This window comes from Thunnus thynnus, chromosome 15 (genome assembly GCF_963924715.1).
Source record: "Thunnus thynnus chromosome 15, fThuThy2.1, whole genome shotgun sequence".
NCBI classification, from domain to species: Eukaryota; Metazoa; Chordata; class Actinopteri; order Scombriformes; family Scombridae; genus Thunnus; species Thunnus thynnus.
In genome coordinates, this window is record NC_089531.1 from 17735666 (window position 1) to 17753441 (window position 17776).

Consider the following 17776-nt stretch of genomic DNA (forward strand, 5'->3'; position numbering starts at 1 on the left):
ATAGTACATTTCACAGTCTGAAGACTATTTATGGCCTATATTTGATTAAATAATTTACAATATTGTGTGAGGTCTGTTGTTTTTTGTTATGTAAAATAAAAAACAAAGAACCTGGTACAGCAACATTTGAAAAGACTGAAAAAGTTCCTCCTTAGCTACACAGGATGTTAACACTCTGCTCTCTCTTCTTCTCTCATTCCAGATCGTAGTTTTGAGGATGATGACAGCGTGGATGGGAACCGTTCTTCCTCAGCCCAGGCTGCCTTCAAGGTCCCCAAAGTTCCCAAAAAGCCTGCAGAGTCCTCTGCTGCACGCAGGCCCAGCGCTACCGGTGGCAAGCTAGGTACTTAATTTATATTTCCACACATTGACAATTCAAACGCACAGCTGAGTTCTTCGGTCGCATCTGAGGATGTTAAATTTGTAATTATAGAAAGTGAGCATCCAATTTTCATTTATTGTTTATTTTTGCAGAGACAGCACACAATTAAGAGTAATTGCACCAGAGTTAGCCAGCAGCTAATTAACATCTGTTGTCCCTGCGCAGGTAGACAAAAAACAACCACAGAACAATAAATATACTACATAAAACAGCACAATACAGAAAAATCTATCAGTGTGAGGTAATAAATATAGTCAATATGATATATACAATAAAATATTTACAATACAATAAACACCAAGCATTCATTGGTGGTGACACTTTTGTGCTGACTTTAGCCAAAGTTTGAGGCTGGTTTTAAACACTGCAGAGATTCCTGAGTCTCTAGTGTTTGTTGGTATGAAATTCCACTTCCCCACTTCTTTAACCGAGAAAGCAGATTGACCAAAGGCTGTCCCTCTGAACTGCCGTACCGACTGCGGTCACGTCTAGTAGATGCTCTAGTCCTACCGGCACTGCCACCACCGGGATAGACCAGGCATCCTCTAAGAGGAGGTGGTGCGACATTATGAATAATTTTAAACATCAGACATGAATCAGAATAAAATCAGAATTAAGGAAATTATATTTTTTCAGGATATTAAAGTAATGCTGGTCCCTTTAGGATTTGTTTATAGAGTGAGTACACAGGCTTGAGTGCAGTCACACCTGCCAGTCATCAGGTTGTTATGCAGTAAGACAAATGGGGGGAAACCTCTTTTGCTTTGCAGCGTACGGAGACATCTGGTTCCTGAATGCTCTTAAAATTATTCAGAGTAAACTTAATATTGCTGATCACCCTACCAATTATTTTTTTGAAGGACAGGTTTGTGTCAATTATAACGTTTAGGTATTTAACATGTGTCACAGATTTGATGACTTCACCATTAATTAAAATATCAGGATTGACTGAATTATTGATCATGGAAACTGTTTTGCTTACATTAAGGGTCAAGCATGAATTGGCTTGCCAATCCGACGCCTTGCTCATTGCAGCTGTCAGCTTGGCTGCAGCACATTCTTTAGATCTTGCATTTAAGGTAAAAATCACAGTATCATCAGCATACATTTACATAGAAGACTTGAAGACTGGTGGTTAACTAGTGGCTCCTTTAGGTGAGTGACTAACCGAAATTACTAGTTAATGTGGTAGATTCACCAGTTTGTTCAATAGTGTCAATATTTCTTATTATACAGAGATAATTGAACATACGGAAACTGAATTTAACAGTACAGTACTGTACAGACATGAACTTAATTAACTTAATTAACATAATTAACTGGCAGCAAGCACTAAGACTGGTATTATTCTGGTCAAATAAAAAGTTGAGTCACTACAGTAGAAATTAACCTACAGTGTGACATTTATATCAGTACAGGCAGGAAATTTGAATCATATTTTCAAAAAAAAAAAAAAAAAAGAATTCCCAAACATTTTTTTAGCTAATATTTTCTTAAAACAAACAACAAAATGATTGAGTATGAGCACTATCTCATCTGTACATACACTACAGTTTGACATGATTTTATATTTTTATATTTGGGTGGGAAGTGAATCAGTCTCAACCCAGGTGTCTTCCCTCTGTGATACGATTTTATACCTTTAATGCCCTCAGCAAGATTTCAGTGAAGGTCAGATTTTTCCAGGATGTGGTTCTTGGTCAGCGTATTAGTGGTGGTCACAGAACAGGGGCAGACTATCGGGGCTGCCAGAAGAAGCAAATAGACTTGATTAAACAGACGTTGCAGTGACATGCTGCTCTGCATCTCAGAAATCTGATATTCTTATCATCAGCCTCGTATCTGTGACCGCCTTTGAAATAGTTTTTATCATCCTTCCCGTTGAGAGAGCTTCCTCTCTGCCAAGTCTCCCTCCTGCTGTAGATGTCTTTGAGTGATATGTTTGCTTCGCCTTTGCATGTATTGATTTTTCCCGTCTTGCTCTCTTTGGGAAGAAAGCCGTGTTCCCACAACCGCGCGGTCGATTCCTGCTGCTGTTTCTAATGTATCTGTGTCAGCACTGTCTTGCATGCATGTAGCCGCACACTCGTAGCTGCAAGTGTTTTGCAAGCGAGCAGTCTGTCTGACTCCTGCTACATTGCTCCGTTGGCTGGAAACACAAGATCGTAAACTCATGTCACTTGAATCATTACAGTCTTATTGATCGTAGAGCGAACGTGAGAGGCTGAAGCCAAGGCATGCTGGGTATTCACACACAGAACTACAGATCTAAGACCTTGACTTTATTACGTTTAATGTGATGAAAAGGAAAAGACCTGATTTGACCTTTGCTGCATGTTGGCAATTTTCATTCGCTTGCTTGTAACGGGTCACAGCTGTAAACACGGGTTGACATTGTGTGTTGTTTTTTTTTTGTTTGTTTTTTTCCCCCCTTTAATTTTCACGAATGAGTTGTCTGGCATTTTTCCTGCTGTATGGGAATAGTTTCCATGATGGCGGCGATGGGAGGCACTATCGTCCGCATTTGCATTTAGATGACAGTACGCCCACACACTCTGGCAACACCCGACAGCAAGACCCAGACAGAAAGAGAGAAATCTCAATTTTGCCAGTGATCGGCATAAAAAAAGTGAGTTAAGAGCTAGGGAAAAAAGTCTAAATCTAAAAAGTCTGTATCTGGAAGAATCAAGTGCCAGCAGGGCCTGATTTCTCCAAGATGGTTGCTTTATGTCAGCAGTCTTCAGTCACAGCAGCACAATTTATTTCACACCGCTGGCTAATGATTATATCTCCACATTATGATGTCTCAATTTTGTTTCCACAAGTAACAAAATACTTTTTGTTTTACACTTCTAGCATTTTAAACACTTTTTATGATTAAATACTTGTTTCTCATATTAAAGTTAGTTCTCACAATTATGTAAGAATAAGCTGTCAACATCATTATGATTATTGTAGCTGTGAACATGCACCCTGATAACATTTCATGACCTGTTTACAATATGAACATTTCCACTTCATAAAGCTGGCGATAAAAATAATTGGAAATGACGATGGAGTGCTGGTAGGTGCTTTCATGGACAGGCTGCCACCACTTCCCTCCCTCGGAGTCACAGAGAATTGTGCCTACAGCTAACCATCTGGCCGCATCGATGTCTCCCAGCTCTTTAAGGGCCATGTAGAGTTTTGACATGACATGTCTTTGTGGCAACAGCCTGATATGGAAACTAACCACAGGGAAAAGGAGGGAAGGATATATTTCTCCTTCATTCCTCCTTTTGTTTATACCCAGCTCTCCTCCACCATGTCTGCACCTACCCTCCAGCCTCTTCTTCTCCTTTGAACATCTCTTTAACCCGTCGCACTGTTTTAATAATCTTATCCACCTGGATTGGTTTGCTTTTTTTCCCCCGTCTTTCCCTTCTCTTGCTCCAATCCCAGTGAGGAATTTAAGGAGATGTTTCCCACAGAGCTTCCAGAGATATATGATTGACATGCCCATTACTGCCAGGAAGTGCATTAAAAAAAACAGGCTGCTCCCACCGACTTAAGTTTGTGTGTGTGTGTAATTGAAAGTGTACTTGTGAGTTAAACCAGAATCACAAACCCAACCAGCGTAAAAAAAAAAACAACCTTGAATGCAGATACGCTCTTAAAAGGCACACTCACATACACACACAAAAATTAATTGACTCTGTTCTGACTTTCCAGTGTCCAAGGAAAGTGCCGGGGCGGTTGATGAAGAAGACTTCATTAATTCCTTCACAGATGTCCCTACTGTCCAGGTAAACACATAGAAACATAAACAATCACACACTTTCACAGCTTTTAATAACAGGACAATATTTATTTTGCCCTTCACATATTTACTCCCCTCTCTCCAATTTTTCTTGATTCTGTCTCTATGAAGATCTACTCATCGAGAGATCTCGAGGACAACCTGAATAAGATCCGTGAGATCTGCTCCGATGACAAACACGACTGGGACCAGAGAGCCATCGCTGTCAGTGGATTCATCCTCAACAATCTCTCTAATTATATGTCATTAAAAATAATCACCCCAAACTCTGCCTCGCTGCCAGATCACAGACATGAATTCATGAATGACTATCACTTAATGAAATTAACTGGCACTGCTTCTGCAGTAATGCTTCTGCTCCATTTGATCATTGTTGGTAACTGTTGTGGGTTTTTTTTGTTTTTTTTAAACAGCTGAAGAAAATCCGCTCACTGTTGGTGGCGGGCGCTCCCACCTACGACTGTTTCTACCAGCACCTACGGCTACTAGATGGAGCCTTCAAGCTGTCGGCTAAAGACCTGCGCTCACAAGTGGTCCGAGAGGCCTGCATCACTGTGGCGTGAGTGTTGTTCACAAATACTTCATCACTGGAGGGAAAATTTAACAAAATATACAAAGGGTATAGGATTTACCGTATTTTCCAATCAGTCACATCAATATTGTGAACTTTTTATTCTATCCTCGAGGTAAAAACAAGGTAAAAGTGTTGTCAGTGTTATGTATGTTTTACCACTGCTTTGGTTGTGTTCTGTGTTTATAACTTTGTGTTTTGGTCTGCGTGTATGTGTAGCCACCTTTCAACGGTGTTGGGGAACAAATTTGACCATGGAGCGGAAGCCATCGTCCCAGTTCTGTTCAACCTCATCCCCAACTGTGCCAAAGTCATGGCCACCTCCGGCGTGTCAGCTATCCGCATTATCATACGGGTGAGATTTGCAAACACACATTTAAATTCATTCTGCAGATTTTTTTTTTTGTGGTCTGTACAAATGCTACTGCTTGTAGTCAGATTTGTTGCTAATTTTTTTCCTTTCTCATCTCTCACTCTCTGCCTCCCCTCCTCCCTGCAGCACACCCACGTCCCGAGGCTCATCCCCCTGATAACCAGTAACTGCACTTCAAAGTCTGTTGCTGTTAGAAGGTGAGATTAACAAAGTCACTACAATTATGAAAAAAAAACGATTGTGTTAATTAGCAGTTCTCAAACAATTAACAACTATAAAGTCATGATTAGTCTGCTTGTCATGATGCTGTTAAGTAATGTTTCATGACAATAATGAAAATATGTTATCTCCAGGCGCTGTTATGACTTTTTGGACCTACTGCTACAGGAATGGCAAACCCACTCTCTAGAAAGGTGAGGACCGATTTCAGCATGGGTTTCGAGTAAAGCTGCGATCAGCACTGCTGTCTCAGACCTGATTTTCTTCCTGTTCTCACCGTGTTGCATCTCCGTTTCTCTGCCTCACAGGCACACAACAGTTCTGGTTGAGAGCATCAAGAAGGGAATTCGAGATGCCGACTCAGAGGCTAGAGTGGAGGCCCGCAAGTAAGACACGTGCACGCACGCACACACGGGCATTTCTGAAAACGATATTATGTGAAAGACAAGTATTGTTAAATATCTCATCATTCTCCTTTTCTCCCCTTGATTTTTCTCTCTTGCTTCCTCCCTCTGTCATCTTTCTTCTTCCATCTTCATCCTCCCGCTCACTTTTCCTCATCTCTCTGCCCTTTTGTCCTTCCATCCTTCGTTTCTGCTTTCTTCCTCTCTGCTATCTCTTCCAGGGCCTACTGGGGTCTGAGGAACCACTTTCCAGTGGAGGCAGACGCTTTGTACAACTCCCTGGAGTCGTCATATCAGAGGACCCTTCAGTCCTGTCTGAAGAGCTCTGGCAGCGTGGCTTCACTTCCCCAGAGCGACCGCTCCTCGTCCTCCTCTCAGGAGAGCCTCAAGTAATCAACCACTATAGTTAACTTTTGAGCTCTGGGTTTGCTTTAAGGCTACATTTGGGTCTTGAAGATGAAGAAGTAAGGGGTGAAAGTTAGTTAAGCAAGACCTGTTTCAAGCATCAGTTGTAAGCACACCTCTGCTGGACAATTTCCCCAGTTTACTTTCCTTTTCCTCTTCTAATTTGTCTTCTTCTCAGCCTTTTCTTTTTTGTCCGCATCAGTAAAGAAAAAACTTCTAAGAAAAAGTGTGACTTCATCCACAAGCGTTGATACTTTGCAAATGCTGAACAATCAAATTGCTAGCGGGTCATTCGGGGCATCACATAGTGTGTACGTATAGTCTAACTCAAGCGTTTTGGATTTGTTACTTTTTTTTTGCCTCGTCTGCATTATATTTCACTGGTAAACTTTATACCAAAGCACGCTGAAATTAGAGCAAAGTAGATAGACGTGCTTTCCTGCTACACTACATCTTATTATAGACTTGCTGTCAGTGAATACTGTTTAGTTTGAAAGCATATATTTTGAAGTCTGCGGCTGGCGCTCGGGGAATAAGCAGCATTACAGAGCTGGTTACAAAAGGTTATAATAAAAAATCTATTTGATGCAGTAAAGATAAATTATGATATGTGCTATTTTGAATTCTTATTTTTCTCAAATATAAAAAGACACCAATCATAAAAGCATATGTTGGTTGAACTAAACAGTTAAAATACCTAAATTATTGACTAGAAGAATTTACGTCTTTTAGTTGAATTAGCACTTATTTAAATATCTTCCTTCACATTCATCACCACACATATCATTTCGTAAATTCCCTCCCTCTTACTCTTTAGTATGTATTTGTTTACATGTAAAATGGGAGCTTTTTGGAGTTTTCCTTGCACAACGCTTGCAGTGTAATTCTGCTGCTTACTTAAGGGAGATATTATTGAGCTGTTTATATTTTGTCATCAAGAGGAGGAAAAAAAAGAAAAAAACATTATTTTTTCATCACCCAGCACCACATTATCATTTCAGGTTTTTTTTTTTGTTGTTCGGTTCTGTTTTGTTGCGTACTGACCTAATTTTCTCCCTCTTTTGTCAGTCGGCCTCTGTCTTCTAAATGGTCAGCGGCTCCAGGGCGAGGTGAGTCAAGCGCGCACGCACACACTCGCGCACCACGCAACGGCAGATACATGCAAGATCTCTCAAAAACATAATCTCACTCCTGTGAAAACACACACACACACACACACTACACTGTGACACACATCGGTTCCCACAGAGCCATTTCCCATCATGCTCATTCATATTTGCCTGTTGTCCGGCCCCGTACAGCCACATCCTGTTCTGTTTTTATGTCACAACACATGTGCGCATACGTATATGTGTCTGGCCGTTTGTGTATTTTCTGTATGGTATCAATATGTGTAGTGTGGTGCCTGCATGTGTTTGTGATGTGTGTGTATATATATATATATATCCCTTCATCACCTCCCATCCCTTCTCCAATACATTCCTCCTCCTCCTCCTCCTCTTCCTCCTCCTATATCCCATCAGTCCCTGCGGGTTCAAAGGGTGGGGTGTCGTCGGCCTCCCTGCAGCGTTCCCGTAGCGACGTGGACGTAAATGCAGCAGCAATCGCTAAGCACCGGCACGTCGGACAGGCCAGGGGAGCGGGCCGACTGCCCCCTGGCTCCTACTGCTCACTGGGTAAGGGCGCTGTCAATCAAGGCGGCTAGCTGGTCAGACAGTGGTTAGCATGTGATCAGCGAGATGTCAGGCAGAGACGGAGGCTCCCGTCTGAGGAGTCCTCTCAGATCAGCTTAGAGGTAGTACTTCTGAGGTTAAAGTCGCTCCTTCTCTTGCAAAACACGCCACAAAAAAATGTTAGTATGGACCCACACACACACACACACATTAACACTTCAGTGCTTGGACTGGCCTTTTCTCCTCTCCTCTCCGTTACTCTCCTCTCCTGATGCCCGCTCATTGCCTGTAAATGTATCCTGAATGTGTTTGGGTGCATGATCTGTAGATGAATATCGTCCTGTGTTTGTTTGTCTCTCTCTCTCGCTCTCTCTCTCTGTTTCAGTATTGACCATCTCTGTTAAACAGATGTTCGGTTACTAATACACACTGTGTTCCTTTCTTCTTCTTCTTCTTCTTCTTCTTCTTCTTCTTTCTTCTTCTCTCTCTGCTCTTTTTTCTTTTCTGTCTCACATTCATTATTTTTGTGTTTCCTTCTTACTGACACTTTGTGTTCAATTCTTTAACACATTTTCCCTTCTTTGGTTTCCTTTTGTGTCTTTTACTTTTAATCATTGTTTCTATCAATCCTTTGTTTTTCTGTTTCCCTTCATTTCTTCCCTTTACTTCCTTTCACTCCCCTCCTCTCTCTCTCTCTCTATCTCTTTCTCTCTCTCTGCTCCTAAAGATGATGCCTCTGATAAAACGGATGGTAAGATCATCTCACTCTGCTTCACCACTGACAGCCTACTCATACTTTTCTTTTTTTTCTTTCTGCTCTTTTTCTTTCACCCTACTCACTTCATTCCAGTCCATGTTAACTCCCTTTGTTGCAGTGTGTGGCCACAGCGCCCCCTGCTGTCAGTCTCTCACACTCAATCCTCATTCACGTCACGATCCTTCCCATCTCATCATGGATCAAATGCTTTACACATCTAAGATAATCTCCTGCTTTACAAAGGATTAATCTTGTTATTGATAAAGAAATTGACAATCCATCTACACCTGCGTTAAACTGCATCATTCAGTTATTTAGTGTTTATTAGGATACTCAGGGGTATTGTTTTATTACTATTATAGACCGATTAAATGTGATTTTTACAACCTGCTCCTTCTTTGTCTGTCTGTAGGGACCAGGTCAGACAATGGTAAGATTGTGGTTAGGTGGATGTGTGTGTGTGCGCATTTTAGGGATGTTCTAGTTGTAGAATCTGAAATGACATCCAGAGTTTTTCTAAATATCACCATCTTCCATCACAGATCTAACATAAATCGTGCTATAGCATCATGTTTTTGATTAACGTCTGATGTTAAAGTGAACGATGTCAGTGAATGTGTCACAGTTAGAGGTGAAACAGTTATTTGATTCGTTAATCCGTCAGTTATTCAGTTGACAGAAAACTAGACAAACTATTTTGATAATCGATTAATCTGTCAAGTTATATTTTCAAGCAAAATGCGAAACATTTGATGTTTACAGCTTCTCGAATGTGAACTTAAGCTGCTTTTCAGTCAACATCTGGGTTTTGGAGTGTTGATTGGACAAAACCAGCAATTTAAAGACTTTCACTATTTCCTGATGTTTGTAGACCAAAGCATTAATCAATTACACAAGAGAAATAGGCAGTTTATTTCATTATAAAAATAAATGTTGGTTGCAGCCGTAGTTGCAATAACATTTCACCTCCTCACTGACTTGATAGTTTCATCAAATCAATCAAATCCTTAGAGATGGATCACTAGATGGACCAGTTTCAGACTTAAAGACTGTCCTTACTGAGACTGTTTCTTAATCTACTGAAGCATCCCTGGTGTATATATATCTGTGTGTGCACCTGGCTGAATGTTAGTGTTTAGTTCAGTGTTCAGCAGCTTCCAGCATTAGTAGCTTTTACTCAGCTGTAGTGCTTTTTAGTTTCTGGGCTTCGTTCAGCTGCAAACAGTTTAGCTGTGCTCGCCAAGAGAGTTCTGTATGGTTAGGATGTGTGCGTTTGTGTATTTTTACCGTTTTCCCCTCTGCATACACACAGGCCGCGTACGTACCAAGCAGCCCTTGTCCACCGCCAGCACCGTGTCCAGCCAGGTGGACTCCCGAGGACGCAGCCGCACCAAGATGGTCTCCCAGTCACAACGTATGTACCCGCTCACATAGCGTTGCTTGAACCCACAGCTGTGAGTGAAACATTCTGGGTATCAGGTCCACTTACTACATCACACACACACACAGTAACAGAGATGGTGTGTGAGCCTCTTGGAGTGTGTGTGTGTGTGTTTGTACTTTCTCAGGCTCTTGTTGTGGAGTTTCTTGACTTGTTGCCGTCACGGTGACAGTAAGCTCCATGTACATGTTTTTGTGCCTTCAGGTTCCGACGAATCCGATTGCACACCAGGTATTCTGTGTATGTGTGTGTGTGTGTGTGTCAGGGTCAGAGTGTGTGTGTGCGTCTTTCTGTGTACCACAGTGGGAATGGTGGCCCACCTGCTATTGCTCTCATTCTGATTACGGTGTTTTATGTAAAGAGGAGTGAGTGTTTGTGTGTTGTAATACATGTTTTTTTTCCTCTGCATGCTGTGTCTCATCACTGAGGATGGTGTGGTGGACAGTTTATTTCCGCTGCTCTAGCCTGGCTCTGGCTGTCATTCAGGTTTCAGGGCGAGAAGTGTAACACAAGCTGGTTATAACATTGCAACACATAAAGCAGATGTGTGCGTGCACCTGCTCTCCAAAAATACTTCCTGCTGCTTTTATGCTGCTTGCGGCCGGGTGGCTTTGGAGCCCGCTTGGAAACAAGTTGAGAAGTCGGGACAGTGATTGGACCACAGCCCGGTGCACCAATCAGATCTGGACATTTAGATGGACGACCAAATGCAAGTTATCTGATCAAGAGTTCAAAGCCCAAAACTCAGAACAACAGATTAACAGAAAGAGAAGAAATGGCAGCTGAACAGAGGCTTAGAAAGATTTCTACGTATGTGTGTGTATGTGTGAGAGCAAGGGAGTGTGGATATATTTGACCATATTTACTTTGAGGCTTTTTCTTTTCCTCATTGTGAACAGGCTTTGCTTCATATATATATGCCGTGCCAGCTGTCCCAACATGCACTGCTTTCCCAGTCTTATCATCTGCAGCTGGTTCAGTGTGTGTGTGTGTGTGTGTGTTTTTGTTTTTCTCGTTAATAAATGGATTTATTTAATCAAAGTGCTTCAGCTTCGCCGTCATTCTTGGTATGGAAACACCTGGAAGCGCTCCCATCGTACTCTGTGTCCTAACGCCCATGATGCTTTTTGCGCTAACACCCATAATTCATCTGGTTTAATCTGCTGTTCCTTCCCCTCGCCTCTGCTTTCCCTCTCCTCCAAACCAATGGGCTTAATGGCTCAGGATCTCAGTCTGCTACCCCTGTTGGTGGTAAGATTATAACGCTACTTCTTTTTTTACCCGCTCTTTTATCTTAACTGCCTTTTCTTCTGTTGCCCTGACTTGCCCCTTCCTTCACGTGCACCCAGAACTGTCACTTAAGGGCTCCGTCCACTCTGGCTGAGGCATGCTGGGACTTGTAGGCACAGACTTGTTAACATGGCTGTTCTACGATCATGCTAAAACACGCTGCTTCGAGAGCCTCATGTTGCTGCACTTTAATGTGTGCCTGGCAGAAGCCGAAAGATTGGGACGATTTTTGTTTTCCCTGTAAAAATGACCTTTCTCTAGTGGAATCCAGGTGTCCAAAACATGAATTTTAAGTCCAGTTTTGGCACTTTTCACATAGTTCACAATCTTAATCAACGTATTGTAAAAATTATAAGAAAATGATCTTGTACTGCTAACTGGAAATCACAGAATCAACAGTAGCTTTGTGTATCTGTAAATGTAAAGAGATGAGGGGAGACAGGAAGGGAGAGTTGACTGGAAACAATAACAAAAGAATGACTAGCTATCCAACGGAGGGTCGTGTAGTGTTCACTACATGATAAAACATTCAAAAAAATGATCTACTGTTTATTAGTTAGGTTACACATAGCGATCCAGATTCCCTCAAAATATCAGAACAATCCTGCTTTAGCTTTTTTATGTCATTGAGATGTATTTGATTTAGCTCTGTGTCACTAGCACATAGACGTGGACTTCCTGAGCGTGTGTGTGTGTGTGTGTGTGTGTGTGCGAGTGCTTTAGTTGAGTTTTTGTGTGTCAGTGAGAGAGAGAGAGAGAGAGAGAAAGAGAGTCTGGTCTGCTCATGTTGAAACCAGTTAATGTATTGGAGCTTGTTTCCCCAAAAGTCTGTTCACACACTTTATATTCAGCACAGCAGAGCAGCTTCTCCTCAACTGTTTGTCTTGGGGTTGATAGTAATGCGAGTCGTTGTAGAACAAGACACATTGTAGGCTTTTGCACTTGGAGACAGGATGTCATGGGGGAGGAGAAAATGAAGACCTCTGTTATATTTGCTGCCTTTATATAACACTGTGTCTTCTCCAAAACATGAGGAAAGCCAGTCTATAAAACTGTCATCATGTTGTCATAATGTCACATAAGAAACAGGTGTCAAAACTTCAGTTCTTTCCTCTTACATCTCTCCTAGCCCCAAGAATCCTCTCACCAATTACATCAAACACTGTGAAGTTTGTCATTAAGTTCTGTCTTTTTCTAATATATGTACTGTAGGTTTTAGTTTTCACTAAAAATGCTTGGAAAGTTCCATTATGTGAAGGACTGTAGCAACTGTCTGTTGTTTATATATAAAACTAGTCACCATCTTTAATAAATACTGTATGTCTACTGTCTTCACATCAGAGGGAGATTGGTTAACTGTCATTGTATTACACTGTTAAATGATGCCTGTTGTGTGAGGAAAGCTCTGACTTCACTTTCTCTCTTTCTTTGTATCTTGGCCTCTCTCCCTGCATCTACTTGAAGCGGGCAGTCGGAGTGGCTCCCCCGGCCGCGTGCTGACGAGTACGGCGCTGAGCACCATGAGCACGGGGGCCCACAGGGTGCTGGCCGGGGCCAGCGGGGACGGACACAGACGAAGCCGCATCCCTCGCAGCCAGGGCTGCTCCAGAGACTCCTCCCCCACCCGGCTGTCTGTCGGTGAGTACAGAAGCAAAAATTGACGAACGGAAGTTAAAACGCATGAATGGAAGTTGTAAAGAAGTTCCTTTCTATGTGTCTGCTTATGTTTAAATCAACTCTTGTCTGTTAGCAATGTCTTATCCAAATGTATGCATAGAAATCTTACAAGCAGCAGACACACAACCACATTAAACCGTCAATATACCCTCAAATCTCAACTCTTTTTCCCTCCTGCTCCCATTCCGCCTCTTCCTCCTTTGCTCCTCTCCCTGTCCTCCTTTCTCCCTCTCTCCCTGCTTCTGTCCTCTAGCTCCCTCCAGCATTAGTTCCATCTACAACGGGGCGAGCAGAGGAGGTAAGACTCCGACGTCGACCAGACCACCCCTGCAATCCATCTCTCCACATCGATCTGTTCCCATCCTCACCTTTTCTAATCTTGAAATCATCCCTCACTCTTTATCTCTCTATCACTAAAAATCTCTCTCGCCATCACAATCCCTCCATCAAGCTGATGCACATTTCCTCAGCCTCCTAGAGCCCGTCTCTCTAACCTGTCAATGACCTCATGGCTGTGTTGTGTTATGGTGTTGACTGCCCAATGATCAGCAGATGACCACGCATTATGAGAGCACCTCCTCCCTCTCTGTACTAACTTGTTGTCAGTGGCTGGCGAAACGAACCCTCACGCAGGATCAGCGGAGCTTCGTCAGGTCTTTGTAACCCTTTGGTAGGCTGTAATTAACCCTGATTGGCTGGGTAGCTGCTGACGCTGGTGAAAAGAGCAATGAAGGGTCAACTTGATTGCGATGCTACTGAATGAAAACGCAGATCCTCCCCTCGCAGACCCCCCTCGATCGCTGAATTCATCTAAAATTCACTTCCTTTTTCTGTTCTTTGTCCTTGTGTGTGTGTGTGTGTGTGTGTGTGAGAAAAAGAGATGCAGGGCGAGCGCCTGTGTGAGTGTGTGAATGTCAGATTGTTATTTAAATGTGAGCGCAGAAATCTTCTGCTCCTTTTGGGTGCATCTCATTTAGCTCTTAATTAGTCAATAAACAAAATCTGCAACACTTAAGACAGTGGATCAGTCTTTTAAGGAATGTTTAAAGCAAAAATTCACAGGTTACAGCTTCTCAAACGTGAATATATTTCAGTGTTTGACAGTAAACCATGATGGTAAACTCAAATTCCTTTTCGAGATTTGGGCTGTTAGTAGTAATTAAGCAGTTTGAAGATGTCATCTAAGGCTCTTTGGGGACCTTTCAATGGCATGTTTCATGTTTTTTAGTACATTTTATAGACCAGAAAATGAATATTGAAAATGATCCACATAATTGTTAGTTGAAGCCCTGATCTCTGAGGAGATCTGTTGTCTTTGCTTAACTGGAAATCAGAAGATGTGACTAAAGTCTGTGAGATGCTCCCTCAGGGCTGGTAGACCTGCGCTCTTGTACTTTCTTGTATCTGTCAGTTTGTCTCTTTTGCCACTACTGTCTTATTTATGTCTTTATCCATGTACCTTCACCTCTCACTTCTCTGTCACTGTTCATGTTTGTCTTCCTTCTTTCTCTTTTTTTTTTTGGTGTCTTCTTTATGTCCCCTTCCCCTTTCTCCTGCGTCCTGACTCTTTTACTGTATGTCTCTGTTCTCACTACCACTGTTCTTCCTTTCACTGCTCTTCTTCCCCCTGTTTCCCGTCCTTATTCCCTCTGCTGCGGTGTGACGTTGTAACCCGGGTGGCGTTAGCTCGGGGCAGTCGTATCCCGCGGCCCAGTATGAGTCAGGGCTGCAGCAGAGAGGCCAGCAGGGAGAGCAGCCGGGACACCAGCCCCGTACGCTCCTTCACACCTCTCGGTGAGTAGCAGTAGCGGACAGATACCCAGGAGGGATGTGTGGTAAAATCAGGATGAGTAAGACACCAAAGAAGTGTGTCTATATTTAAAGTTTTCTTTTCCCACATGAGGTTTTTGGTACTTTTTTGCCAGATTAACTCTAAGCAAAGAAAAGTAGGCCTTTATTTGAATCCAGTATCTGATTTAATCTGACGCTTTATTAAAATCTCAACAGTTTTAACCCTAAAAACTGCAGGAAAATAAAGTAAACAACATGGATTTGTGGCCTTTCTTTCTACTCTCACACACTGTTGGATCAGTGTGGGGATTTATGTGTATTGGTCTCGTGTGTGTGTGTATGTGTGTAAGTATGTATGTGTGTGAGTGTTAAACTCTGTGTATGTGTGTGTTTTTAATCTCGGTTGCAGCGACGCGGAGCTACTCTCGCTCCACCGGAGCTCTCCACACACCTGATGCTTTTGGGGCTGCAGGTGAAGGCTGAGTACATCTATTTCTCCGTACCTCACCCACCCACCTCGCCTTTTAATTTTTGTTTCGCTCCGTTTTCTTTTTGTTCTCTTTCGTGTCACGCATCTTTTCCTGTATTTCGTCAACCTGTTTTCTTTTAGTGTCCATTGGCCTCTGTTGTTGTTGTTTTTTTTTTTATTTTCAACATTCTGCTCCAGGATGTCGAACCTTCCAGTGGAATCGCATGCTTCCGCCCGTTCAGTTGCCAGTTGACAACCATCCTGCCAGTTTTATCCATGCCCATTTGTTTTTCTTTATTTAGCTCTGTCCCTTCTCTTCAGGGACACCAACGCGTTTTCCTTATGTCAATCATACTTTCTCCCCCTCCAGTGGCACCTGCAATGTCCCCTAACAAGTCATCACATCAACTTACAGGGTTGGCTCATGAGAAATGTAGCGTGTGTGGGTTGAGCGAATGTCGGATAATGGATGATGAGGAGAGTGAGCTACTTGAATGGTGGATCGACAGTGGAGAGAGAGAGGACAGTTCAATGAGTGGCTGAGAGTCGGCGAACTTGAGTGTTGGAAGTTTTTTAACATATTTCTCCTACTCTCCTTCTGTCAACCTCTCCTCTTTTTCTATCTCTTTCTCTGTCTGCAGGATCAGGTTTTGGCATCAGTCAGTCCAGTCGTCTCTCTTCTTCCGTTAGTGCCATGAGGGTCCTCAACACCGGCTCAGACGTAGAAGAGGCTCTAGCTGATGCGCTGGTATGAAAACACACATGTACATACCGCCAAACAAAAAACACACAAACTCTGTGCTCATTCCAGAAAATGTGCATCTCACACCTACTGGAGTGTGTTTGTGTGTTAACTAACCCCTTGTTCTACCTCTGTTTAACGCTGTCAGCTGTTGGGAGACATGCGATCCAAGGTCAGCATTTACTCCCGCCTCATACCTGTGTGTTGTCTTTAGCAGTGTTCCTTCGAGAAGACGCATCAGTGCATGTTTTCTACCTTTGCCTGGTATTACTGTTTTCAGTTTAATTTCATGCCAGTTTCATTTTCCCTGCAGAAGAAGCCAGCACGGCGGCGGTATGACAACTACAGCATGTACTCTGACGACGACGCTAACAGCGACGCATCCAGCGCCTGTTCAGAAAGGTCCTACAGCTCCAGGAACGGAGGAGCGATCCCGACCTACATGAGACAGACAGAAGACGTAGCTGAGGTTTGCGACAACAGCTGTACACATCAGCACTGTGAACTCTGCGAAGATGTTAAAGTCATCAGTTGCAGTAATAAGTTGGATTTCAAGCAACCTATCCTGGAAAAAAATAATCATACTTTATTGGCAGCTGTGGTGGTGACTGAAAAATGGAGATTGGACCATTAATAAGAGTATACTTAAAATGAAGCAAAAAGCTGCTCCAAGATGCTCCTCTACAGATTGACATGTGGATTATTTCCTAAACTGTATCCGCTAACACTTGGCTTACTACAGCTTTGCAGTGAGTTAAAATTCATGCATCACAGTCTAATGTAACGTTGCCATCAATGCAGGAACTTGAGTTCTTGATGCTGAGATTCATGACAGGCTTTGACATCGAGTCTCTTGCTTTAACTGACTCAATTGTTTTCTTCCCTTAAACCTGAAATCTAAAAAAAAAAAAACCAGACAGTTAAGTCATTTCAGAATCAGGCTCAGTGCTGATTTTTTTCTTTACTCTCCCTCTATCACTTTATTACTTCTCTTTGACCCATATGTAAGTCTTAACAGGCCTTTGCTGATGTGTGTCTGTATTTGTGGCTCTTTCCAGGTGTTGAACCGCTGTGCCAGTGCTAACTGGTCGGAGAGGAAGGAGGGGCTGTTGGGCCTACAGGCGCTGCTGAAGAACCAACGCACACTCAGGTCAGCTGAGAACAGGACAGGCAGGTGTGTTTTCTCAGGATGAATCGATTAGTGATGTTCATCTAACTGTTGTTGTTGTTTGTATCTGCAGTCGGGTAGAGTTGAAGAGGCTGTGTGAAATCTTCACCAGGATGTTTGCGGACCCTCACAGTAAGGTATGGTTGCATGCAAGCGCAGGTACATACTTGCTCACGCAAAATCACACAGCACTCATTCACAAAAACCCATGGCACATAGATTCATCAATTACCCACTTTGATTTTACTTCCAAACACTTCGTTTATCCCACCATCCTTCACTGTACCGGATTCTGCCAAAACAAAGGAAGTGTTCGAATCTATTTGTTAACACACACAGACACATTTAAACACCCACAGATGTTAAATACGTTCACTTGACTGCATTGAGACTTAAAGACGGGATAAACCAGGGAAAATATATCCTCTAAAGTACACACACACACAAACATAAACACAGGCATGCAGAGCGTGCAACCCACTGTTTTCTAACAGCATGCCACGCCTGAGTTTGCGTGTGACCTCACACTCTTCGCCGTCCCTGTGGGATTGCTCTGTCACTGTTCAGCGACCAATTCACCGGCTGTGCTCACTGCATTCACTGCCACCCCCTCTC

General features: G+C 42.7%; 1 protein-coding gene across 21 annotated transcripts in view; it reads left to right on the top strand.

Moving 5' to 3' along the window:
* Window positions 1-17776, top strand: part of clasp2 (cytoplasmic linker associated protein 2) — a 60507-nt gene that overhangs the window by 30117 nt on the left and 12614 nt on the right. For 3 of the 21 annotated variants that reach the window (XM_067613139.1, XM_067613156.1, XM_067613155.1), the window contains 23 exons: window positions 203-343; window positions 4094-4167; window positions 4293-4385; window positions 4595-4740; window positions 4972-5107; window positions 5252-5322; window positions 5479-5538; window positions 5653-5730; window positions 5970-6137; window positions 7222-7262; window positions 7677-7829; window positions 8996-9013; window positions 9896-9997; window positions 10229-10255; window positions 12779-12952; window positions 13245-13289; window positions 14678-14785; window positions 15192-15254; window positions 15893-15999; window positions 16142-16165; window positions 16307-16462; window positions 17052-17143; window positions 17235-17298. In XM_067613139.1, the coding sequence (XP_067469240.1) occupies window positions 203-343; window positions 4094-4167; window positions 4293-4385; window positions 4595-4740; window positions 4972-5107; window positions 5252-5322; window positions 5479-5538; window positions 5653-5730; window positions 5970-6137; window positions 7222-7262; window positions 7677-7829; window positions 8996-9013; window positions 9896-9997; window positions 10229-10255; window positions 12779-12952; window positions 13245-13289; window positions 14678-14785; window positions 15192-15254; window positions 15893-15999; window positions 16142-16165; window positions 16307-16462; window positions 17052-17143; window positions 17235-17298 (2141 nt within the window). Of the gene's footprint in view, window positions 1-202; window positions 344-4093; window positions 4168-4292; window positions 4386-4594; window positions 4741-4971; window positions 5108-5251; window positions 5323-5478; window positions 5539-5652; window positions 5731-5969; window positions 6138-7221; window positions 7263-7676; window positions 7830-8553; window positions 8578-8995; window positions 9014-9895; window positions 9998-10228; window positions 10256-12778; window positions 12953-13244; window positions 13290-14677; window positions 14786-15191; window positions 15255-15892; window positions 16000-16141; window positions 16166-16306; window positions 16463-17051; window positions 17144-17234; window positions 17299-17776 lie in introns of all 21 variants that reach the window. The other 18 variants (XM_067613158.1, XM_067613140.1, XM_067613143.1 and 15 more) reach the window with 18 other exon arrangements.